The 27,468-nt window shown below is 38.8% G+C and overlaps 1 protein-coding gene across 1 annotated transcript in view; it reads left to right on the top strand.

Moving 5' to 3' along the window:
• The first annotated feature begins 17,271 nt into the window (after positions 1-17,271).
• IBTK (inhibitor of Bruton tyrosine kinase) overlaps positions 17,272-27,468 on the top strand; it is a 53,407-nt gene continuing 43,210 nt past the window's right edge. The window contains exons 1-2 of the mRNA XM_021546192.3: positions 17,272-17,467; positions 24,194-24,861. Of these exons, the coding sequence (XP_021401867.3) occupies positions 24,538-24,861 (324 nt within the window). The 5' untranslated portion in view covers positions 17,272-17,467; positions 24,194-24,537. The remainder of the gene's footprint in view (positions 17,468-24,193; positions 24,862-27,468) is intronic.

The following is a 27,468-nucleotide window of genomic DNA, read 5'->3' as shown; positions in this document are numbered from 1 at the left end:
TTTGAAGCTCTTTCCCTTCTCTGGGGGCAGATGGCCTCTAGAGAAAATGGGGCATGGACACAGAACATTTTGAAAGGAGTATCAGTTTGAGAGTGAAACATATATACCTGCAATTTATTGCATGAATTTTGAGGGCAGCAGAAACTGAGACTGCTCTGACTCACATTTGGGACTGAACAGCCACAGCCTACAGCACAGACTAAGAATCTCAATCCCCATATTATTTTTCTATAATTCATTCCCACAAAAGAGCAAGGTAAAAGAAGTAATTGGATAAAACCAGCTTCCTGTTGTGTTCCTGCAATGGAGGCAATGCAAGATAACATATCAAAGGTGTTCTTGCTGAGCATTTACTGCTTGAAGAGATTTAGGACATGAAATTAGATCCAGAATGGCAAGAGTTGTTTCTTTTGTGATGAGGTTAAAATATTCTGATGTTCAGGATGCTAATACCAAGTATATAAACATGACACTTGAAAATTAATGTGCTGCTGGGGAAGATGGCTGGGAAGCAGTTGTTAAGACAGTTAAATCATCTTTAGGTCACACTGAAAAAAATGCACTGAAGTTTTCAGTGCTGTATATGCTTTATTGTCTCTCATATAGATGTTGCTGATGGTGGTTGTTTACTATAACTGACAATTGATCACACTGGGCATGGAGGTCGTGGCTGCATTTAAACTGGACTAAATTGTACTAAGCTATGAGTGCTTTCTTGAATGGAAATCAGTTTCAGCATTTAATAGTAATTTTAATGTAAAAAAGAAAGTGTTTCATATTTGCAAAATTGCAGGGGCATGACTTATTACATTTATATATTCCTATTCAAATGAATGAGAGCTGCAGAACACCTTGGTATTTTTGGGCTGCAAGTAAAACTTATTTTTCTTTAAATTTACCATTCTACAGTGACAGAAAGGTTTTCTCCCTTTTTTAGTACTTTCAGTATTTTATTTATTCCTTTCAGTCAACATGTTCTTTCAGTCATGCTTAGACAAACTGCTAACTCACGTAGCTCTACAGAACTGCTGCAATTCAGAAAACAGAGCCAGGCAAGGTGGTAGGGGGACCCAAAAAGGACAGGGCAAATTCATTTGTTCTTTACTTTGTTTTTGAATGAAAATGAAAAAGAATTAGGAGGATCATAATTTATTGCTTACATATAGTAGTGGTAGATTTTCTACATGCCATGAATGCTAAATCTCTAGTCAGTTGGCATTTTGTCCATCATTTAGTATCAGTTTGAAAAATGCCTTCACTTTGCCAAACTCATGTTGCCAAGTCACAGTTCAGAGCTGTGTAAGAACAAAGGCAAAGTCAATTGCTGGAAAAATATGAGAGAAAAAAAGACTGGCCTTGGATAAGATTTCATTTAATGCTGATAGGACATCTACTGCTGGCTAGATCTGTTTCCAAATCCTGTATTATTATTACTCTTCCTTCAGGAAACAGTATTTTAGCATACCTTGAATCCAGTGGAGCCACCCAATGGAAAACTAACTATATGTGGTTATTTTTTAAAAGTGTTGGTGAGTGTAGAAAATGAGCCTGTGTAAGTAGAAAGAGAAAAAATACTTGAAAAGCTATCACAAAATACTAGGATCAACATTTTAACCAAGATATATATGAGACAGATGATGTTGTAAAGTTTTGAAAGCCACAGGTAATGTGACACTCTGCAGATGTTTTTAATGAGAGTAGAAGCTCTGTAGAAATGTTTTTATCTGATTAAAAAATTACTTATGTTGCAGGCTCAGAATTAAATTGTGTCCCAATTTGGATAGGACACAGTAATTCCCAGGTTTTATTGTTGTCATTTACACTGGCAATACTACCTGTGAAGGCTAGAACAATCATTTTGTTATCTCAAATATTTTTCAGGTATTTAAAAAGAATTTTAACTAATTTCTTCCTCAGTTTAAGTCCTTTGTTTTCTTCAGATTAATTGATAGTAAGCTAATGAATAATCCATCATCATGTGAATTCAGATTCTGTCTGACGATTAATTGTTTCATTCAGAAAAAAAACATCACTTAAAAAAATCCTAACCTTGTTGTGGTTCCAGGCATTTTATTCATTTAAGTAACTAAATTGTCAAGTCAGGGCACTTTTTAGTGCTTCTAACTATTTCCTTGCTACAGAGATATTCTTCTCCACAATATTCACAGTTGGTGTTTCTACAAGGTAAATATATACTGTTTGCAGGCTCCTGATAATTAGAACAGCACTACTCAAAAACTAAAGGTTCTAGGTATAATATCAAAATATCTCCCTTGGGAATAGGGAAAAATACAATTAGCAATTTTTGTTAATGATTAAATTTTTCTACTCTGTCTATAAGGAAAAACATTATATTTATGCTTATTAAATCTCAAGTCTTACCTTGCCAAATATAATTTTAGAGAAGGTTTATTAATTGTTCAGGCAATTCTTTAATAGTGAAAAATGAATGGGGAGAATGGATCCCATAATTACTTTTTGATGGTAGCTTCTTGAAAGAAAATAAAAAGTGCTGTAATTATTTAATCTAAAAATAAAGTTAATTTGTAAAAAGCAATACTGAGTGTGTAAAAAGGCCAAATGTTGAGCTTTAAAATAAAAGAGAGCTAAATTTGTCAAGGCATGTGCTAATTGTATGTAAGAAAAGTCTTTAGTTGGATGGAGAAGATAACTAGTTTTTCATTCAATTAATTAAAAAAATAACCTTATGTCAAAACTTGGACTAGATTTGAACAAATCATGTTTTTTTATCTAAATTATATTTGCTAAAGACTGGGACTTTTTTAAACTGAGCTATCAAGTGAATTTTGATAGGAGTACTTTTAGCTGGTTAAGGCTACAAGTGACATTTTGTATCTCTGTGGTTGTCTTGTTTACCTGCAATAATAAAACATTTCTGCCTCTGGAATCTAACCTCTCATATTTATACACTCAGGCTTGTTTATATTTTTGGATTAGTACAAAACCACTTTCTCATGGATCTATGCTGCCTCTGTAAATAAGCATGGACCCATGTATATAACTCCAGCCCGTGGAGAAGAGGGGAGATTCATAGGAGAAAGCCTTTGCATGTGCCTTTCTTAGGGTGTAACCTCAGCCATTACGCAGAATCTTTTTTTTTACTAGCCATTTCCTCTCTGGCAGTGACATTTGCTCTCCTGAAATTGGTCATATTGTGTAATATGGGAATGTTTTTTTGTGCTGATAAGTTATGTTGGACTGTTGCACATGCTGTCAGAGAGCATTGGCAATCAATGAGCCATTCAGACTCTAAATTTTAAGTTAATCAGAACTTTTCATTTTATTCAAAATTCAAAATTCATCACTTATGTTGGCTTCTTTTGTTTCCTATACTGGTTGCTCCTTATCGACCTGCTGTAGCTATTTTAATTTCTTTTGCATATGAGATTGCTTTGACTGTGTTAATATGACGAGACCTGCTATTTTTATAGGAACAGAGTATATTTTTTTCTTTTTTCTTTTTTCTTTTTCCATAAGAATATTATATAAAGCACCTGGCAGCTTAAGAATCCCAGAGATGCATTACATGGAGCTGAAGTAAAAGTCTGCCTTTATTGAAATGGGCAGAAATGATTTTGGGTGCAATGCTAAGTGCATTATAGAATATATTATTTTGTTTATGAAATAGTCTTTGTAAAATCACAATAATGTGGAAAAAGGTAAAAACATTATTTTTCAACAGCTTAGATGACTTATTTACTCTTTCTTTTTGAAAAGTTAACATCTTTGAGCATTTTCCATTTTTGATGAGGCAGTTTTTATCATGTTAATTTTTGCTAAATTAACATTTCTTCAATCTCAGATGTGGTTCCTATTGCAGTGACGATAAACTTAATTATAGAATGGTAATAACTCTGCTGGGTCAGAACAAATTTAAAATTACAAAAGCTGCTTGACTAAGTTTCAATGCTGATTCTACAAACAGCTCCATATGTTACATTCCTATTCCTAGCCGAGTCCCAGGAAGAAAGCTACACTCCAAACTGGGCACTGTCTATACAGAGATAGAAAGAAAATCAGCCCTGTAGTAGCATTTGTATCAACTGAAATATTTCTACTTGCCTGTTATTCAGTGTAAGAGTAATAAAAATATTCCAAGATCCTTAGAATAAGGCAGTGCTTATTTTTCAACACCTTGAGATAATTTTAATTTATGAAAACAGATAATGAATAAAAAAGGATTACAGGTACTGTTTTTTAAAAATAAACCATCCTGCATTTTTCCTCTGGAAGGCACTGATTCCATTCAAGCAGAGTTAGTGCTGAGCTCTTGTAACCCATTCATCTTCCTTACTAGTTTCTCACTTCCATTTCTGGACTTTTCTGGGATCCTGGTTAAGGTTATTCTCTAGATTGCATCTCTTAGATCACACACCATTTTTATAATGATTATGTTCTTTTTTTGGTATCCGAAATGTATCTACAACTTCCATGGCTCTCTGATGGACAAAGACTCTCCTTCTGGACAAAGTAGCCCTACAGCTGTTAAAAAGCTTCTGTGGCAATGTGTAGAGCATCCCAGAGAGGTCCAATGCTTTTTTTTAACTCACCATAAAGAGCAGCCTCTAGACAGTGTAGCAGATCTATTTAGTGTTAATGTTTCACAGTAATCATCAGATTTATGAATTCAGATGAATCAATTTTTTTTAGTATCATCATTTCTCACAGGACAGTTTCAAAGCTTACATTTTGAACAAGCGGACTCTTACAAACTTGTGTAGGCTTTTTTCTCCCCTTTTGTAAAACTTTTATCTAAGTCCTTCATAAGGAGAATTGGGATTTATGTGTTTATCTTGCTTTAGAGAATGAAAATGTTGATATAATTTGGCAAGGGGGATAGATCTAATGGGAAACAAAAGTATTCAGAGGTAAAATGGCTTGTGAAAAGGGTCATGTCTGTAGTGCTTTGAGTCAGCTCTGTTTGCTTAGCAGTATGTAGAAAGTCTGACTAGCACTGGTATATATATTATTATTCTATAAGCTGCATATATGTCAGTCTGAGCTATGCATGGACACTATAAATGTCTACTGCTGCATATAATGCACTACAGATATGGTAAAAAAGGATCAATTAGATAGATTACAGAGTCACAAACCTGAACTTTTTCCAGCAGCTGTAGTTTTATGGGGAGGCTGTCATGTGCCCCAGGAGACAAAGGAATGCTTTCCTCTCTCCTTGTAAAAAGGGGCACAACAGGCAGCTGTTGATAGCCTGGTTTCCTCGTTGAGAGGCATTAACATTTTCAGTACTCCTCTCACAGCATGAGAGATGCACTGGTAGCATTCTCTCTTGCACTAAGAGAAGAAATTACCTCCCCACCAGCTTTTCAGGTGCATGAGGCAAATGCCCAGCATTTCAGCTATATTGTTGTAGGCATTGTTGTACCTGCTGTGCCAGGTAAGTGTGCAATAGAATGAATTATTGCTGTTTGCTAGAGTGACTGAGCACTCTGTTGAAAGTAACAGGATGACATTTGTTCATATGCTTTCAGGAAAAACTCCTTAAAACATTCTAATGGACTTTCTTTCATTACATAGCTAGCTACATTTTAGGATCTGAGAAAAGCAATTCAAGATGAAGTGCATGAGGTCACACTGGAATTTTTTTTCTGCTTTCTTGACTGATGGGATAACAATGGCTTTGTTTATCTTTTGTCCTAGCAGCTGGTAATTCCTATTGTCCTTTCATCTCTAGATTGTTTTTCCCTTCTGCAGGGCAGATTGGAACCACAGACCTAATCTTCTGCTACTTTATATCCTATGCAGCCACTTACAGGTGTGTGTATAGTTCACCTTACCAAAATTACAATGCTTTACAGAGACGTAAATTAGAGCATACAACCAGTGAAAGCAATTTAAAGAGCAAGGCAGGAGATAATCAAGTCCCAAGGAGAAAGAGAAACTATGTTTAAGTCTTATGCCATCTGGACACAACTTTTTGTGAGTGCTTATGAGTTTAAAATATCTGTAGGTGCTGAGACATCTGAAGGTTCAGCGACATATGCCATTTTTATGCAATGAGCAGCTGAGTCCCAGATCAGAAATTTACTAGCAGTTAAAGGGAGATACTCCTTTAAAGACTGCTGCAGACTGTATTTTCTTCCCCCTCAGTTTGTCCTTTGCATAAAGCTATGCTGGCTTTGGTGTTTGGCTATGTGTGAGACATGGCAAATGCTGCCGTGCAAGGGTAGTGCCTGTACTGGTAATACAGAGCTCTTTGTTGGGCAGAGTTGAGAAAAACCTGTCTGTAATCTTTCAGGCTGAAAAAGATTGAATACAAAGCTTTAAGTCATATAAAAGCAGGCTGCAGAAAGAAAAGGACCCTAAGGAGGGCTTGTAACAGCAATGTCCTTACAGAGTAACCAGTGAATCATCACATTGGCTACACGATATCATTAAATCCCTCCTATTTAGGCCTGTTTACTGCAGAAATTGTGTTTTGTGTCTCATCCCTTTCACAGATGTGCAATACCAGTCACTTAAAAATTTCTTAATGGGCCTCTTACCTCAGAATACCACCTCTGAGTATCTTTTCTCCAGCCTTGTTTTTCTGTGCCTTGGTGAAAGGATAGCATAATGCCACATAGTATAAAACATGCCTTCATTGGTAAGAAGATCATAAAGATTTTGTTGTGCTGCCTTATAGCTGGGCCAAGACATATGATGGAGACACTGCTACAAACTCTTTACTAAGGTGACTAAAAGACAGACAAAAATAATTTTTCTCAGGTTGGTTCTTTAAGGATGATATTGAATTATAGGGGAAAACAGGCTTCTTCATTGCTTTTTTGCCTTTTCTTTTTGCTTGGGAGCTGAACCAAGTCTGCTTAATGAGCTTTGGCATGAAAAATGATCTTTGTTTCTTTCTTTCTATTTTTTTCTGTAAAGGTGGAGCTGAGAGAGCAAGGAAGAATACCTGAAGTACAAATGGGTATGTTCAGAGAGAAATGAGCAGTTTCCTCAAGATAAAGCAAATGTCAGGACACAGTGGGGCTGGGGACTGGAGAGGCAAGAGACTGAGGCTCCTAAGGTCTCATAGCCCGGGATCCCATCACCACAGCCAGCCAGCAGGGCAGGCCCTTGGGGTATTCTTAACCATATAATTGTTGAGTAAACTGATACCCAGCAGCTATAGCTGAGAGTTGCTTCCAGTCCTTCTTCCTTTTGAAAATCCATTTTAATCTGTGATTTTTTTTTTTTTTTTAATGTAATCTTTTCATGTACTATTTAGCAGGACAAGGAGTCTGTACTCTTGTCAGTCCCATTTACACTCTCATTATTATGTGAAAGGCTGAAACAGAACTAGTATGATGAGCCAACCTGGAGCTTCACAGTGATGTTGAAGTATTTTCCCACACACCTTGGAAGTGTTACATACCTCTACTAAAACATTCATTTGCAGTCTGGGCAGTATTATGCTATTATTCCAATGTTATTGCTGAAAAGAAAGCTGATAAAATTGTGCTGTGAGCTGTGTAACAGAAGGTGGTGTATTCCACATTTTCTTTCTTTTTGCATAGCTGGCCCACAAGATTCCTGCCTCTCCATCCTGTCCTCTGTCCTACACATTTATTGCCATGTCTCTGCTGTTCTGTTGGGCTCAAGCAGGTTTGTGAGGCTCTGCTGAAAACAAGATTTGGTCTAATTTGGATTAGAAAGAGGAGTACTTTTGAAATCCAGATCACTTCAGTGTAGATCTAGTGATGTGGGACTACATTACCTTCACTGATCTGAGATGATACTTACTGGCTTAGTAAAAACTTAATCCAATCCTCTACATAATCTGCACTGAAAAGTTTATTCTGTTAAAAAACAAAAAATTAAAAGCAGCAAGCAGCAAGCTGATAAGGCTGTTTTTCAAGAAGTAGCAGCCACATGTTCTAAACAGCAAGCAGTTTACTGCTGACCAAACTCTTAAGCAGAAACAGCTAGGGAAGATGTATGCATGATAAATTTATTTTTTTTAAATGAAGAATGAATGAATGAATGTTTTTTGCATTTTTAACATAATTTTGAATTTCAAATACTACAGGTTTTAATTCATTTTTCAAAGTACTGAACATTCACTGAATTGCCACTTATAGACTCTGAGCACAAGTCTTTTTATTTCACTTCCAAATGATGTCAAATTAAAACAGTTCCATGTTTGATCATAACAGAATCAGAATTACTACAGAGTGTCACTCTTTCTCAGTTGATGCTTCAGGTCAGTCTCCCTGTTCTGCTAGCCTATCCAAGCCTGGAAATGCTCCTCCTGCCTGCAAGTACATTGGGCAGGAGTTGAAAAGTATTTAGCACAAGGATAGCTTTTCAGGTAACTATAAACCAAATAAATGTGGGACCATGTGAACACATTCTGGGTCAGGAGAACTGCACATGATTAACTTCTGTTTTCCAGATCTAGCAATAGGATTACAAGTTTGCTTTAGTCCCAATCAAATAGCTGGATGGAGTCCTCCTACTGCATATTATACTTTCAGAGTAATGAGAAACCTCTTATTTTCTTCATTTTTGGATAAAGAAGGTGAAAGAATGGTCCAGCTTATCAGTGCCTTTCTTTTTTTCCTGGCTGTTGGTTATTAGGTGTCTTTCACATGCGAAAGAATAGAAGTTTTTCATATCAGTGAGGAAAGCATATATATTCCCAGATAAGAGGACTGGCAAAACTAATGAGAAGAACTAACAATTTTTCTTGGCCAAATGAAATAGAAATTTCACATGCCAGCTTCTCTCCCTAGTTTTGATTCTGTAATGTTTGAGTAGGCTTGCAAGTAGCTGATGGAATTTCATTCTGTCTGTAAATAGTACCATAACTATTTAAACAGCTAAATACAACATGAACTCATTTACTTGCAGTAGTCTGAAAATATGTTTCCCTGGTTCTACTTCAGGAAAGTATACCATTTTCGCTAGAAATCTGAGTTTCTTAGACAGTATTTTCCCCTCACGTTTTAAGAATAAGGCTCTCCAAAATACTGCTTAGAAATATATCTTGCCATTCTTTTAATTTATTTTTGGATAAGCGGGATCAAAGACCAAACGTGTCTCGACAGTGGCATCTAGTGGCATAATATGTGCGATGCCCTTGAGAGAGCTGCAATCTCTTCTTCACACTGACTGTTTGGTCCACAGATTTGTACCTTGGGAGCTCTCCCTGCCGGTGACTTGAAGGTTTCTTCCAACCAGAATAGATGACGAATATATCCAGCAGTTTGCACGGGAGATGATGTTGTTCTGGGGGAAGAGGTCCATGCCTTTAGTTCAGTTGCTAGAAAAGATTTGCCCTTTGCACATTTGAAAAGATTTCCTGTGTAATGAAAGCTTAAAGGGAGATTGGTATCTTCTAAGAAAGTATTTAAGCTAGTCTGACACAGCAAGTCAAACTAAAAGAGCATAAGGTCTATGAATTTGTGCTGGGGAACTGCAGAGGAACCTCCCAGAAGAGCTAACAAAACTATTTAACAACCTGGGTACATTAAAAGAAAAGGAGGAAAAACCCCATTTTTTTTCATTCTAAATAGCTTCACTTGACTTATGTTTGTGCTACTGTAGTGGATACCGTGTACCCACTACTTTGCAAAACTCCAGCCTACTGTCATGAAGATGTGGATCATCACCTTGAGTCACGGTCTGGGAGATGTACCTTCCCAGTCACAAGAAGAGAGAGGCATATCCTACAGATAGCCATGATTATCTACAGTGATGTTATCTATATGTAACCCTCGACTACCCAGCACTGAAGAGTTTAGAATGAATGTAAGGATAGAAGCTGTCTTGATTATTGAGAGCAAACTTTAACAAAAATGAGATACAGGTATGAATGCAGTGAGATACACTACAATTGTATTTGGACTCCCATTTTTGGAGGTCTTACTTCCAGGGCATAGAGCCAGGTAGTTGAATTTACTGTTCATTTGGGAAGAAAAGCAGGAGAGAAATGCGTGGGGGTTTTTTTTGTAGTATTGTTGTTCAATCCATGCTGTCTCAGAGAGATTCATGATCTTTTGGGCTACAGTACTACTAAAACACTCCTTTGTACCTGCAGTGTTGTACTGGATGTTCACACTGCATAATCAATGCTAGAAGAGGAGACAGAAAGTTATTTCCTACCTGGAAATAAACAAAATTAAAAACTAATCAGAAACAATTACATCAAACTTGGGATTACTTTATTAAAACTTAGAAATCAGCATGGTGTATGAAATCCATCAAATCTTGTGCATCCTGTTTGTGAAACTAGAGCAAATAATAGAGTTTATAATTTCCTTTTATGCTTATTATAATGGCAGAAATGCTTAACTTCTGCTATTGGAATTCTTAGCAGAAACTCAAACAATTATATTAAAGCTGCTAGATTTAATGTTGAAAACTATAAATCAAAAAAATTCCTTAAAGGTGTTAATTGGAAAAAAAAATCAATATGTTTTCTGATATATTCTGTCTGAAATACAATGTATTTATATATGATCTATTTACAGTGGGCCTAAATGATAGCTGGGTAGGTTGGAGTTATCTGAGAAGAAAAATGAACATTTTTAGTTTCCCTGCAATTTGGCATATGTTGGACCTCTTGGAGTGAGTCCAGAGGGCCATGAAGACAATCAGAGGCCTGGGGCACCTCTCCTATGTTCACAACCTGAGAGAGTTTGGGCTGTTCAGCCTGGAGAAGAAAAAGCTCCAAGAAGACCTTATAGTAGCCTTGCAGTACCTAAAGAGGCCTATGAGAAAGATGCAAAGTGGTCATAAGGGAGTGATAGGACAAAGTCTAATGGTTTCAAACTAAAAGAGAGTAGATTTACATTAGGTATTAGGAAGAAAGGTTTCACTGTGAGCGCAGTGAGGCACTGGAACAGGTCACTCAGAAAAGCTGTAAATGCCTCATCCCTGGAAGTGTTTGGTCAAGGCCAGCCTGGATAAGGGTTGACCTGGTCTAGTGAAAGGTGCATATGGCAGAGGGCTGCAATGAGATGATGTTTAAGGTTTACAACCCATACTAGCCTATGATTCTGGATATTTTAAAAATTGTGGAAATAGGAGGCTCTAATTACCCCTTTTATAGTTTTACTTATATCTTCATTTGCACTTTCATTACACACTAAAACAAAACTGAATCTCAAATTTTAGGTATTGAAATATTTACTGTTTCTTATACAGCCTTTCATTCATAAGTTTCAATCAATTTAAGAGACTATTGCATCCCACCTTCTATTTCCCTCCAGTACCTAAAGGGAGCCTGCAAGAAAGGAGAGAGACTACTTACAAGGGCATGTAGTGACAGGACAAGGGGGAATGGCTTCAACCTGAGAGTCGACAGATTTCTTGCTATTAGACAATAGGAAGAAATAATTTATGGGAGTGTGAAGAGGCCCTGGAACAGGTTGCTCAGAGAAGTTGTGGATGTCCCATCCCTGGAAGTGTCAAGGCCAGGTTGGATGGGCTATGAGCGATTTGGTCTAGTGGAAGGTGTCCCTGCTCATGACAGGAGATTGGAACAAGATGACCTTTATGGTTCCTTCCAACCCAGGCCACTCTGATTCTGTTTTGCTGGGGAGTCAGTGATCACAAACAGCTTCATACAAGGGACAACTTAAAACAGAGAACTTAAGTTCCTGTTTTTAGCAGTACCAATAGAGGTGCTTATTTAGATTGTACATGGAGACAGACCGTGGTGAAAGTGAGGAAGGATGAATATTCTTCCCACTGCCTGATGCAATATTTAGCAAGCCACTGGCACAGATGAAACTAGGTCAAGAGAAATGCCTCGAGTTCCGAGCCTGCACTCCACAAGCTAAACTTGCAAAGAAAACTGCGGTGCCAGTTTTTGTTGCAGAATTGCCTGCTAACTGAACAGCACTGTGTCATCTGAGCGTCGCAAGACTTTTTCGACTGTAGATGGCACTGCAAGGTAAATGCAAAGGTGTTTCTCTAGTAGCTGTTGAGATTTTATTCTCTTGAAATTGTTCTTTTATCTATCAAACATTCTGATATCAAGAGAGCATTTTATGACTAAAGACCTAAAAAGAAGTAAGGTAAGGCCAGAGGAGACCTGTCTGGAGGTGATGGAAGGAGTGCCATGCCATCTTTGCCAACATGCTATTTAATGCAGTGCTACTGGGAACCAACACCTTCCACAACAGTGGTGAGTTGCTACAGGGATGGACATGAGTGGTGCAAGGCAATTCCAGTCTCCCTCTGCCACCCAAACTGAGCGCAGCAAGATCCTACTGCCAGCATGGCCACTATACCTCAGGCTCAATACAAGAGAGGGGGCCAGATGCCATTTTCAGGGATAGTACCAACATAGCTACATCTGGGCATTAAATTAACAGAAACAAAATTAGCTATGTCATAAACAGGATATTTACCTAGTCTTTACAAAAAGTTAAAAAAAATCTTTTTCCCTGTCATCAGAATAAGGCAAGAAAAGCTGTTTCTCTCTGTTCCCACAGGTTCAGAAGAGAGAAACAGATATTCTTTTTCTCTTAGCCACCATGATCTTTCCTCTCCTCTCTGTGAGGTTGCCAAAGATCAACAGTGTTATTTGCCATAGCTGTAGACTCTGAGATTTGCACTGGAAAGTCTGCATGAAGCCCAAGAGATGTCCTTGATTCTCTTGTCTTTTCATCCATCTCTCCTGTACACAGAAGGTTGATGCTTTGAAATAATCTGCAGCCTTGCTCCTTCTATTCAGGAAGATAAGGGTGATGCAGGAATGACAGGCCACAAATTGAATTTTTTTCTGCATTTGTACAATAAACTTCCCCAGAACAAAAAAAAAAGCCCAACTACCACTTTGTTTAAAATCATGCTCTTCTGAAAAGTATTTCACATCACAACAGATAATACTGCAATAACTTTACATGTACTGTAGTCTCCATTTTTATTGAAGATTACTTTCTAATAACTGTCCCTTTACCAGGTCACACAAAAGTTCTTTTAGTACCTGTGGGATGCCAATATAATTTTTGTTTCATGTATGTTAGGCTATTTATCACAGGACTTTACAAAACATTTTTTAAAATTATGGGAATTCTGAAAAAAACAGGGGACAATGCATTGTCACCACACACGCCTCATATCACTGATAACAAACTGTCCTTTCTGTGTCTCTGGAATACTACAATAACAGAAAATCTACCCTGGGCATAAGAAAGGCTCCAAAAGTCTAATTAGAGAAGCTGGAAATCTTGCAAGCTAATGAGATGTTGGAGTTTCTGACATGGCACAGCTACATGGAAGTGTTCCAGCCATGCAAGACGAAGAACTTGCTTTTCTGGAGCCATGATTTGCTGAGAGAAAGCTCCTGGATACTCATCACATCTCTATTTCCTACTTCACAGGGGAACTCTCAAGTAGATGGATCAGGTTGGGAAGCCCATATCCATCACCACTGTCATTTCCACTCTGTTTAATCCTTGGACTTCTTCACACTTTTCTTAGACTCTTATACACCAGGAATTTAATGACCCTGTCTGAGTAAGAGGATAAGCTTTGTTAAAGCAAGATGCACATAGTTTTAGTAAATTTGGAGATAATTCTTTTTGCAAGCTTGCCCTTCTAAGAGGCGTTACATTGAATTTTGTTTTATTAATTCTGTAATATGAATTTTCTAGCATATTATACCCTTCTTTTTTTTAAGTTCATTAAAGAGAAGGATTATGAGAAACACTTTTAGTATCAGAAGTTAAGCCTGATTAATATTTTCTTCAGCAGATTATTACTGCTGCCAATAACAGCTATTACTCAAGGTTACAGAGGACACTGGTAATAATTAGGCACATTAAGAGATATATGAAGGCAGCAATCTGTCACTTGACATTTAGTATAGCCAAAAAGGAAAAAAATAATTCTTTTTAATTTTGATATATAGATTGAACTTTTTGATTACTTAAAAAAGAATCACTCTTTTTTCCACAACATTCAGGATAAATTTCAGAAAGAATAAAGCACAAAGTCCTTTTTTTCCTTTCTGTCACTTACATTTCCTCCTCTAATTCCTCCAGTAGCCTAAGTCTGGTGCAGACTACAATGGATGGATGGATGGATGGATAAGATTAATAGGTCACTAGAAAGCGGTCTAATGTGGTAATGTCCTCTCTATAGCCTAGATTTATCTTCCCTAACCTTAAATAAGTACACACATTTAGAGCACAGCCAATTTGTAATTCTTCAACAGTCAATGAACTGAGAAGCATATTAAGACAAAAATACACTCTGTAGGCTAGTTAAGTTGCTCAAAATTGATGTTCCTCCTCAAATTCTGAAGACGGCTACGTATACTGGTTTTCCTTTTAAAGTGTTGCTCTTCCTTCCTTTTTATGGATTAAAGTTTAGCGCTTCTATAAAAAGTAACAACAGCAGTTAAAGACATATTTTTTCCTATAATTACTTGTTTATTTCTGATAATTCAGATCTTTTCATAACAGACTGAAAAAAGCCAGAAGAACAGTTCTTTATTGACAGACACATGCTACGTGTGTCATGAACGTGCAAACCTGGCTGTTGGACTACCCAATTAAAAATACTCTTCAGTGATTTGTTGCTGGCATTTCATCTCCACATCTGTAATTTTTTCCGAAAGACTCAAAATAGTGTATTTTTTTTGCAACAGTGTTGTAATTTTCCACAGTAGAAAAACCCAAACCAAAACAAGTAATTTAAACAGAGGCTCAAGTTACCCTGTTTGAGCTACTTTTGTTTTTCAATATTACTTTAGCACCTCAACATAGCTCTGCAAATCAAGCTGTAGCAGCCTGGTTCTGTGAACGGTGTTCACTAATTTGCTGCTGCTTTTGCAGAGGCAGTACAAGATAGCAGGAATTTTTATTACTGACCTGTAAGCTGGGGTCAATTAGAAAAACCTAAACAATAAAAAACAGGGAAAGCAGTTAATATCTTATTTTTCCATGAATATATTAAAAGTCCTGCAAAGATAAAACTCTTGCATAGAAAACGATTGCTAAAAGCTTTTGGTTATTCAGTCAAGGTTTTGTCTGACTTGGACTCTATCAGGTCCCATTCATGACTCTGTTATTTTCCCACTTTTCTGTGTTGTTTGCTGCACTTTTCTATTCTTTACAGTAGTATTTATTATGAAAGATGTGAGGGGCAGTCCAGCTTCCAGAAACTATCTTTTTCATATAGAATTTTAGATATTATTCTGCCTCAAGCCTCTTCATCTTTCCATCATGCTCTCTGCTGCTCCAGAGTCGGTCCAGGCTATTCACTTGAATTTGTTATTATGCAACAAAGCATTGCTTACAACTGACTTCAGCTGTATTTGGATCTCCTCATCTCCCCAGATGGTCATCTCTGTCCTTAGGCCAGCTGGCAGCAGACCTGGGGCACAGCTACCTCCGACCTTTGTTTGTAACTGAAACACTAAGAAACTGTCACTGGGAAAATAATGCATAAATAAATTTCACGTAGGTTGCAGTTTTGGTTACAATGGTGAATGGCTGCTGGCAAACTAAACACGTATACAGAGAAAATCAGAGAGCATATTTTATAGTTCACATTAACTGTGTCAGATGGCACAGGTAAAAATGCTTGAGATTCACCTAAATACAATTCATACTGAATCTTTCCCAAATTGAACTGCTGCTGAAGAACATGCTGAAGAACATTAATAACTTTTTTTTCAACTGTTTTGTGGATCTAAAGATAGCTACGTTTTGTTTTAAGGTCACAATGCTTACACTGCATTGGATAATACTGTGGCTTTAAAAAACACATAGGAATCCATTACACTAATGTCAATACATTATTAGTATATTTCTTGGGAAAAAAACATATATTTATTTTTTTAAATGTGATATGTATTTGTTTTACTCTGTATTTTACATTGTTGAGCTGACAACCCAATTCAAGCTTGTCTTGAGTTCAGCTTCCTGCCTTTAAACAGTACACCCTAATCCTGTCCCAGATTAATTGGTAATCTGTGCCACCTATTGCATCACCTAAGACATCCACTGTGAAAAACACCAATCACTTGTTTTTTTAAATCTTAAAAGTTTATTAGTAATAAAATTAGAGTAATAAAAATTTGGACAATGAGTATTAGGGCACTACAAGACAATAAAAAACAAAGAATTAAGGACATCCGGATGTTTTTGGGCATTAAGATGCCAAAAATATGCCTTGTGAACAAAGGAATAACCCTTAAAAGCAATAGCCTGTTGCATATTCATATACCTCATACATGATGCATAAATTCCTTGCAAATTAAGAATTTTTCTGGTTTATGTCAACTTCTTCCCCTTAATCCTGGTGGTTCCATAAAAACAGAGAAGGTGGAAGAATGTTTGTCTTTTCTGATAAGAGGAAACCTCCTCAGGTTTTGTGTTGCTGCTACCTCTGTGCAGTTTCTTGATTATCTTATCCCTTTTCTTGAGCTAGTAAAAAATATCTTACATTTAATAGTTTCTATTTTAACATTATGTTATAACCTGGAACTATATTTAATACACTACTTAAGAGAATTAATACAGCATAACTTTCTAACATTAAACATATAATATTCATTCTATAATTTGCAAAAGGCTAATAATAAAATATGCATGTTTCACATCCACCAAAAAGAACTGAGCCCTCACGGAGTGCCTGGCAGGAGTCACAAGAGCAGGTGTGCAAATCCTTGCGCACACACCAGGTGTGCAAATCCTTGCGCACACACCAGGTTTGCTTACGAGGCTGTCCCGAGATGGTGTCAAAAGCCTCACAAAGAATCAAGCTGTATCCCATACATCAGACCACTTGTTCTCTCAGAGAGAGAAACTGCTGTGGCTTAACACAGGCTGAATCGGCACAGCCTTCTCCGCGCTTTCTCTCCATTACTTCGAGGGATCTCTAGGTTGGGTATTTATTTGCTGTTGAGCCCTCCAGGAGGGAGGCATGACCTTACCAGACACTCATGCCCCCCCTTCGCAGCAAGGCACGGTGTTTCTCCTGCCAAGACTGCCAGCAGGAGGCCGCTCAGCTGCTGCCCTTTCCCCTCGCTGCTCCCCGATAACTCCAGTCCCTTCCGTGCCCGGCACAGGGAGCGATCCCCGCACCCGCCGCCCGTCCGGGTTAACCCCTGCGGCACCGCGCCCCGCCCCTGCCCCGCTCCCTCCTGCTGGCCCGCCCCCACCCTGACCCCACCTGTCAGTCAATCCGGGCTCGGCCGCGGGGGCGGGGCCGAGCCGGCAGCCGCAGCCAATCGGCGCGCGAGGTGCGGCGGCGCCGCGGCCAATCGGCGTTCCGCTTCTTGGTGGGTGCGCTGGCCGCCGTCGGTGCGCCCCGCCGAGCCGCGGCCCCGCCTGTCGCCGCCGCTGTCGCCGGCGGAGCTGTCGCGGTAGCGGCTGCGCCCCAGCCTGGCCCTGCCCCGGAGTCACTGAGGATGAGCCCCCGCGCTGCCCAGCGAGCGTCCCGCCCTGCCCGCCGGAGTCCATTCATCTAGCGACTGGTGAGGGGCGGGCGTCCGGCGGGGAGGCGCTCGGAGACGGGTCCTGCCGGAGGGGTCGGGACGGCGGCGGTGGGCGGCTGAAGGAATGGGGAGAGCTCCGGGCAAGGCAGCCAGGGAGGCTGAAGGGCAGCCGGCCACGTAGGATGGGAGGAGACCGGCTTCGTGGCTCGGTCGCCTGTGTCAATAGGTCTCTTGTGTGTCTCTTCGCCCCTCGGCTACGTGGACGCTGTAGTGGCAGTCAGAATGGCCCCCTGCCCTCTGCCTGCCCCTGGCTCCTTGAAGCACTTCAGACCTTCCTCCTCCCTGACTCTGACACGCGCTTCTTGCCAGGTTTCCTTAGCTGTGGATTCAGGGAAAGCCTGGCGTGTTTCTCCTTCTTGGTGATACTTGCCTGTTTTTGTAGCAACTCACAGTGCTGCTGAGTTAGACCAGCACCGTAAGCACTGGAGAGCCGCGGTCTCGTAGTTATCTGTAAGGGATACTTCCATGCAGTCTTCCTAGGCGAAATGCAACTGTTTATTTTTTTGGGTATGTGGTCAGTGTAGTTGTCTATCTTTATGGAAAATGGTCACAGTTTGTGGTTTACAAAAAATAGTAATCGCCCACCAGCATCTGGTGTGGGTTGTCTGCAATAAAACTGTACCAGAAATTCACAGTTAAATCAAAAACGTCACCTTTTCCTAAGATGGAAAAGTCCTTGATGATTTTTCGGACATATTTTGAAGTGGGGTGAAGTTCTAGTGCACGCTTGTGGTTTGTTGTGTTTAACTTCCCTTCAGCATTATTGTTTCAATAAAGCCTATAACAAGGTCTTGATGGATTGTGGAAGTGGCTGTAGCTGCATTCACTGTACTTTTGCCTATAGCACTTTAATTTTTTTAAACAGTATTAAGTTATTAAACATAGGAGGTCCTGAGTATTTCTAGACAAGGCGCAGCACAGTAGTTCACAGTTTACTGTTTATGTACAATGATTCCCAACTAATAGATGTGCTCTGACGTTTGCAGCTGAATTTAGCTACCAGTGGTACTTTGGTCTTTTTTTGACAGATGTGTCAGCCTTTAATTGACAGTGCTGCTTAGCTCAGCTAGGAGCAACTGAATTAGGGTTGTTGGATTGCTGAATGTCTCATTCTGATAAGGATTATGCTGTTGTTGTTGAAGGAGGAAGTTACAGAAAATCTGGAGAGAGCCTCTGAAGGTCATTTGTTCTGGGGTGTACCTGTGCTGAGTGGTGGCATGGAGGCCCCATCCCAGTAAATGAAGCAGCTTGGATCTGCTGTGGCCCAGGGGACACAGTGGGCATGGTGGAATGTGGTGTCTTTCAAAGCAAGTTGGTTTTCCTTTGTAGCTTTACCTCTGGACAGGTCACATTTATTTATAACTTGAGTGGTTTGCTTGTTGTCTAGTCTGTTTTGAGAGCCTCATGTGCCTCATGTTCAGATTATGTGTCAGGAAGGATTTTCAAATTTGTAATTTGAAAATCCTTCCTGACATATGATCTGAATCTTTTATGGAATTTGTCCACTGTCAGGAGTAAAAGGGACTGGAGTTTTGATGTTTCTTCTTTGTGTAACAGATGCCTTATTCAAAGGCTCTGGGTGGTCTGCTGAAGCCACAGCTGAAGGAGAAAAGAGATCCAATTTGCTTGTACTCAGGGGTTGTTCTATAAACATTCTGAATCCTAGTGGCTCTTTCCAAGCTTTTCTCTATCTACTTGCTGCTCTTAAAATTTGCTATCTGAACTAGAAGCAGGACTCTGATATTTTGTGCATCGAGGAGAGCAGAACCCTTGTTTTTTTGTGTCTCAATGCTCCTATTATATAGTCAAGAAGAAGCTGCTTTTTTAAAGGTCTCTCTGAGGGAATTTCAGGCTGCTAAATCATTATTAGCTACTGCATAGCTTAGATTTACCTTTTTTCCCTTGTACATTCAATTACTTTCCAACCCCTTGAACATTTTGTGTTCAAGGGGTTGGAAAATACAGATTTTTGCCCATTCTTCAACAAATGTACAAGGAATTTCTGAACAATGTCTGTGACTATGTGACTGTGAACTATTCTGAAACTATCTGTGGATATGTAGTCTGAGCAGGAATTAACAGTCTGACTGTTCTTTAAAGCCTAGGACAATGTGCTACCTGTACCTGAAAGGTATACTTGCTTTGTTTGTCTAGGAATTCATCTGTGTTTCCTTGAGGATATCTTGCTTAATGCCAGTGCAAAGGCTGTTGTATTACTACCTAGCCTCAATTTTCTAGTCAATTTGTCAGATTCTAAACTGTTACTTTAATATGTATTAGTGAAAGTTGCCTTTAGGTAAGAATACAGTCAACAGAAAGTCCTGGAAAAGTGGTAATGTGATGGCAAATTCCCATGGCATTATTTCTGTAAGCTGTTTTTTATTAGCTTACTATTCAAGTAGTCTGTGTAGTGAAGTTTGCTTTAGGTACAAATATTTTAAGGACTTCCGTGCTGTTATGGTTACTGGTCTTTTGTGGTTTTATGAAACAAATGCAAATGGACCAACATGGAGATATGTCAGCACACTTGTTTAAAAACCAATCCCCTTCCATTCCACAGTGGAAATATTTAAGATACTGCTATACCCTTATAAGGATAGACGTAACTTTCCTGAAATGTGTGGTGTTGCCAGTCTCACTTCACTTAGCAACTTACTATGGAAAGGAAAAGAAAATTAATTTAGTACCTTCAGAAAAAGTATTATTTTTACTTTTTTTTTTTCTTTAAATTTTAAAGGAAGGGTGTTAGGATTGACAAGGAAAGCTCTATGCTTCTTTTATATGAAAAATAGAAACCATTGCTTAGTTCTGTTTTGGGAGAGCCAAATTATGGGGAGCTAGGTAATTTTTCACCATCTGCATTTTAGATGTCACTGGTATTTAGTAAAATCAGTAACACTGAAAAAAATAAATTTAATAAACTCTGACAAAAAAGCAGTGAATGGAATTAAGTTATGCCAGTTTTAAAGTGTTGAGAAATAAGTTTTGGGTAAAGCAGCCTTGAGTTACTTTAATGCAGTGTGCATTGAAGATGCAGACCCAGCAAACTGTCTTTGAGTGGCACTGAATATTGAGTAGCTGAATCTCTTCTATGTTCTCTTTCACTTCCATGTAAGACCATTGTCTGTTTTAAAAAAGGCACAACAGGTGGCTACCAGCCACTGTCTTGGTACCATATCCACATCCATGTTAGCCAAGTTTTTGTAGCTCTATTACCTGAGTGTAGGCATTCATCAGGAAGAATCAGAAGGACCACAGATGGCAGTTCTAGTATCAAATCAGACTGGATGCTAGAAACATACATTGACACTGCCACCCATGAGGTCAGGGTTGGTTGCTGTTTCCTTGTACCTCTGAGCCGAGAGCACACAACCTCTGTGGAAATATTTTCTGGAAAAAGAGGAAATTGGGAATGCATTGATAACAACTATGATACGCAGAGAGAGGTTTCTGGAACCTCACAGTGGGAGGCTTCTGCCAACTCTGTTCGCTTTTCCCAAATGTTGAGATTTCATGTCTGCTGTTTGCAAGAAATGAAATCTATCACCATCATCCTTAGTCACTAAGGTATTTGTAGAATCTTCGTTCACTTCATACTCAGGAGACGTGTGACAGCTTTGATTTTTGTAGTGACTTCCTGAGAGAAACAGATTTTTGGGAGAACCACAGTAGGTACAACTCTGCTTTTTCAGCTGTAGGAGTTCTGCCTCCATAGGGTCAGATGATGCATCTGCCACAGTCCTTGGAGGGTGTCTGACAGCTCTGTTGCAGTGGTGCTTTGCCTTCTGTGAGGGGGAGAGCTGAGTAAGACAGCCCTACCTACCCACTTGCAGGAGGCAAGATACCACAAACACTTTCTTGCTACTAAAGAATTTTTTCCAAATTGGTTCCAATCTTATAAATTTTCCTGGGCTGTGAACATGTATAATAAATAGCTCATGTCTCTGAGCTCATTTCACCACTTGCTGCTGAAATAAAATACCTTTGGGATACTCTGAACACTGCTCTAATTCCTTCATTTTTTTGTGATTTTTTTTTTTTCTATAATGTTTATTAGGAATCAGTTTTTAAAAATAATTTGATTTCCCAATAATGCCTACTGTATCATAAAAGTGTTAAAATATTATAGCCTTATTTAGCTTTCTATATCTTTTAATTACAACATTAAGTTGTAATTTAATTACAACATTAAGAAGACACTGGTATTATAACATGAATATGATTCATGCTGAGAAGCCTACAGAAATATCTGCAAATAAAAGTGGAGACACATAATCAAAATGGCACCGTGTTCTAGATCATCTTAATTAAAAATGTAAAACACGCTGGTGCTTCCTGTTTTGTGCATATTTTAGGTGCTCACTGTTCAACTGGGACTCTGTATACTAAAAGTAAGCATTTAATAGTGAAAAAGCTTTCACACTGCCATGAGCTTTAATTCACAATTTGAAAGTTTTAGGATTTCTCTTAAGGACTTCCTTTTTGTAACAGTTAGATATGATGATCACCCTTTTTCAGATTTTGTTAAAACGTGACAGTGTTTGTTGCCAGTGTGACAGCCTTAAGTGAAAACTTGATCTACAGCCTTCTGTAGATCAAGGTGTATCTATCAATATACTAATACAATATTGAATTTTGTAATGTTTACAGTAAAGAAAGGCTGGGTTGGAATGGCTTATAAAGAAATAATTCAGCAGAGTCTGGTTTCACATAGCTGAAGTAGATGTCACTGTGATGGAGTTAGTGTGTGATAGGCAGGCTTATATTTCTGTTTACTAGCAGACTTATTATTCTTTTAATGTTTACTTTGTTATTCACATTATTTTAGTGTTTGATAGGCTGGAGCTCAGGTGCCTTCAACAAGTTTTTGTCTGGCCTCTTTGTTCTTTTCTGGTAATGGCACAAGTCTCAGAATTTGCTTTCTTCTGGATCATTTTCTTATGCAGTTCAGTGCCTTAGATAGGTGTGGATTTGCACAAAGGATGGTATGACACAGGGGACAGCAGGACTGCTTCCTTGGGTGGTGGTGCCATTTCATACCAGTTTAACAGATTAGTCAACCTTATGTCTCCCCTGAGTGATTTTTCTCAATGTTCTTGTTATGTTTACCTTTATTTTCCTGTGTAACAATAGTAACAATAGTAATGTTGAAACATAGCTTTATGGAAATCTTGATTCTTAAAACAGGAGGAGGACTGGGATTTCTCTTTGCCAAACAAAATCATATTTTCCTGATATGTCTTTGCAAATAAAGATACTAAGAAAATGTGGTTATACATTCAGTGGCTAAAAAGCAATGGAAGCTAAGTTCAACCTTTTTGATGAGGTTGTGGTCAAGGAGTAGGATGTGAAGATTTATGATGACTGCAACTGCTAAGCTGAGTAGGATTGGGGGAGTTTTGTGTTTTATTGTTTTTTCTTGGTGTGTGTCCCTGTCTTATCCCCCCATTTCCCACTCTGAGGGTTTGTTAACATTTTTCGTTTTATTTTTTTTAGCTCTCAGGATGGCATTACTCAGCTTCTCTTGGAATATTTTAATTGTGGGTAGAACAACTTTGAATTACATTTTGTACAGCAAACGAAAACATGAACTGGATATTGTTTCACTCAATTTGAAACTTTTATCTGTAAGACTGAAGTGTGATTTTTTTTGGGGGGTCTTAATAGTTCATACTTAATTAGTGATGTATGTAGTTCACCTTTTCTGTTTTCTGGGTTTATGTGTGATTTTTATACTGCAATCTGCACTTCTTGTGACACTTCTGACTATAACTGCAGATATTTCATAGGCTAGGTGAGTTCTTCTGTCAGCCTCCTTTACTTTTGAGAAAAGGGATGCCAGAGAGAGATGTATATGCTAAAGTATGCACAGCTAAGCAGAAGTGCTGTATGCCCCAGACTGTGACTATATTTTCATGAAGAAGACTTATTTTTGCTTCCTTTTTCTTCTTCTTCTTTCTCCCTTACCCCTAACAACTTAGACCTTCATTTCTTCTTACCTGTTTCAGGAACTTTAGATCTTAGCCCTGTATGAGTGCCAGAATTCATGTCTCTTGTACAAGCTACTTTTATTTGCTTTGATGCCATCCTCTGACCCACCTTTGTGAGCAACTCTGGGAGTGGTGGAGAGGAGCCTTCCTGTTGATTCTGCAGATTAAAATTTCTAGAGATATGGGTAGGCATTCAGGCCAGGGAAGAGAAAATGGGACACAATCTTTTTATTGCAGTGGTTGTGAAGATCGGTGGTCTCTTTCCTTCTCCTGTGTTACTAACAATGCCTCTGTTAGCCATGGTGTACTCAACAGCTGAGGGGTTTTTTTGGTGGTTGGCTTCCCCCCCACTTAGTCTTTAGTTCAGTTTTGCTTTCTGATCACAAAGTAATGATATTATTAGACATTAAAGAGTCAGGATCCTAAGGACCCTGAGGGTAGGAAAGAAACATTTTGGATCTAGTTTACTTTGTGGCCTAAACAATTTATGTCACAGAAAGGTAGGAGGTACCTTTGGAGGCTGGGGTGGGGGAGTAATGCTTTTTTAATCTGGTTGAATGTCTGAGTATAAACTCTGATGACATGGGGCAGGTCAATCAGCCCTTGTCACATTGTCTTGTCCTGTACTTGCTAGTTTGATGTGCAGTTAAATCAGTACAGTTGCAGGGGAAAAGTGTGTTTGTTTGCTAATCTGTTCTGGTTTGCTCTCTTTCAGGTCTCCCCTGCAATTATGGAGTTTTAGAAGAATAAGGTAGTGTGGAGGGGGAATCCCCCTCTGCACGCTAGAGGTAGTTCACTTTTGGAATTGTCTATGGACAAGATTATTTGTTATATAAGATGGTGAAATAAGACTTCTAAAAATATATATTTATAAATATTTATTCGGATCAAGTGCCAAACATAACAGTACAAAGATTTCTGATGGCAGCTCAATAAACTTGGTTTTACGTCCTTGGAATTACAATTTTTCTAAGGCACTGTGTTGTGTACTGAATTCAAGTGCCTTGATACACTTAAGGGTTGTTCCCCTTAAGGAGAAGAGCAGCTTTAGAACTGAAGATGAATTCTTACATGCCAGAGTGCACTTCAAAGTGTCGATCTCTACAGCATGCTTTGGATGTTATTTCTGTAGTTACCAGAGGAAGTGAAGGCCAGATAAAGGCCTTTCTCTCTTCTTACTGCTACAATGCTGCAACTATCAAAGATGCCTTTGGTAGGAACGTTATACATCTTGCTTCATCTTGTGGCAAAAAAGGTGTGCTGGACTGGTTGGCTGAGACCAAAGGAGTGGATCTCTTGGCAAAAGACAAAGAGTCTGGATGGACAGCTTTGCACAGAAGTATATTTTATGGATACATTGATTGTGTTTTGTCATTACTGAAGGTGAGTGATTTGCAACCGTAATTTTCCTTGGCATCTGCAATTTTTAGAGTTGTATTGCTTATGTAAAAGTGTGTTTTTAAACTTGACTGGAAGCCTTTTGAAGTTTGTCTTAATACTGTGTTCAGATTGCAGTGCATTGATTTACTTGAAGGTTGTCGCTGTTCATACAGATGTCTGCCTTTGCCCATGCAGAAATCAGCACTGAGAAAGGATCTCTAATTATTGTGGACTTCCTTGAAGACTTGTTTGTGTAGATGATATCAGGCTCAGGATCTTAAAAATAGAGAGTGGTCAAATCAAAGATACTCTGAAAATAGATCTGCAGTAATTTTATCAATTGATGTTAGAGAACATAAAATAAGGGAAAATTAAATGGAGTTATAATTAGAAATTAATTGTATATTTAAGAGATAATTCAAGATATGGAGTATTCTATTAAGTGAATCTCCATTTCATTAGTATTTTAAACTAGGGCTTTTGCTGAGTCGTCCTTATTCCTTTCTTACAACTGCTGTTTCTTCCCATCCAATTAGCAAATTGTATATATTTTTAATTGATCTTCCTTCTTTTCCTCCTTTTGCAAGTACAGCAAAGGGAAGAGATGTTTGTTTGAGATATTCAGTCTCTTTAACCATGTGAGAAAATGAAATATTTGTAGTTCAAGGTTATTTAAAAACAAACCTTTTAAGTCAGAGAATTTTCCATTTTGAATGCAGTCTTTTAAAATTACAGTGACTAGCCATTTGTAGACGTAACTCTCTGCTTTCTGCTAGCCTTTAAACAGAGAGATGGTGGATCTGGTATGGTCCCCCTTACAGAGTGGGGAATTTTTCAGTAAACTTGAAAAAAAGTTTTTATAAGTATTGTACGTATGATTCCATTCTCTAGAAAACTGGAAATTCGGTACATGATATATGAAGAAATATTCAGTCTTCTAGTGCATATGTGTCTAGCTGTATCTTTGATATTTGCTTACAGGAGGCCTGTACAGGTTTTCCCCAATGTCTTTTACTTTTCTGTCAGGTACATAAGTGAATAAGATTTTTTTACTATCCAGCTCTTCTGATATTCTTCTAAGAAAAAAAACGAAACGGCTCATGGAGGGTGATCTCTCTTCCAGTTCTTTAACTGGAGTCTGTCTGCTGTACTGTGTTATAAAGGGGGTATGTTCTTAAGGTATTACAGCAACAACAGAAACTGATTATAGAATAGAATCATGAAATAGGTGAGATAGAAGGAGATCTCTGAAGGTTGCTTAGTCTTGCCCCCATGCTCAGGCAAGGTCATCTAGAGCAGGTTGCACAGGACTGTGTCCAGTTGGATTTTGAGCAGAGCATCAGACATCTCTGTTCAAGTGTGTTACTATCAGTTCAGTAAAAATGTGTTTTAGATTTAAACAGGATTTCTTATATGTTAGTGTGTGCTCATTGCCACTTTTTCTGTCACTGGATATCATTGTGATCCCTACCTCTTACCTCCAATTATGTATTTATTATGTATGATAAGACAAGCTGTCCCCTTCCCCCATCCCAAGCCTTCTCAAGGCTAGGCATCCCAACTCTTTCAGCTTCTCTTTGAATGTCAGATGCCCCAGTCATTATTTTCATGTTTTTTTGCTGAGCTTGCTCCTATATGTCCTTATCTGTCTGGGAGTCCAGACCTGAACCCAGCACTCCAGCTGTGGCTTCCCAGTGCTGAGTAATGCTTGCTGGCAGCACTCCCACCTGCAGCCCTGGATGCTTTCACCACTCTTAACTCTGAGCTTGCTGGCTTGTGGTCATCTGGTGGTCTACAAGAAGCCCTAAGTCCTTTTCTACTAAGGTGCTTTCTAGTCACTCAGCCTCCAGCTGTACCAGTTCACCAGATTGTTCCTCCCCAGGGCCAGGATTTGCATTTCCCTTCGTTGAACTTTATGTTGCTCCTCTCAGCCTGTTGCTCCTGCCTGTCAAAGTCTCTTTGAATGTCAGCACAACCCTCTGACTTATCAGCCACTCCTCCTGGTCTCCTGTCATCACCCTTGCTGAGGGAGCAGCACTTTAGCCTATCATCCAGGCTGTTAGTCAGAATGTTAACCAGGACTAGCTCCAGAATCAGCCCCTGGGTTCCTAAACTAGTGTGGATGGCAGACTTCTGCTGTGGGCTGGAGGCAGTCTTGGCTTATTCTCAGACTGTATCTAATCTAATACCTACAAGATTTGCCACTGAGCAAGTAACTGGAGTTTGTTTTCACAAATTCAGACCATGTGAATATCCCTGCAGCCTTTGTCTGCCTGTGAATATTTTAAACAACTTCCAAAAATGAAGAATATCCAGCTATCTGTTAAGTCATAAAAATAGATCAGTTTTTTCTGTCATATGGTGAATTAATCACAGTCCTGTTGCACTAGAGTTGTCTTTATAATTTTGAGAATGTATGCTGTTTTTCTTCTGGGGAATGTTTCTCCAGATAAAGTTGTATTTCATGTGTTTACCTCTTAAGTGAGAGGTTTTCTAAAGTTTCCTTTGTATTAGCCATGACCTCAGGTACACAGGTACAGCTGAGTTGGCCATTAGGTTCTGTTTGAAGACATCTGACATTTGGAGTTCTTCCCTTTTGGGAAGTGATTG

Source organism: Lonchura striata, chromosome 3, assembly GCF_050655825.1.
Source record: "Lonchura striata isolate lonStrDom1 chromosome 3, ASM5065582v1, whole genome shotgun sequence".
In the NCBI taxonomy this organism is placed as follows: domain Eukaryota; kingdom Metazoa; phylum Chordata; class Aves; order Passeriformes; family Estrildidae; genus Lonchura; species Lonchura striata.
The sequence above is the reverse complement of the archived record's forward strand: the minus strand, read 5'-3'. Positions and strand labels throughout refer to the sequence as shown.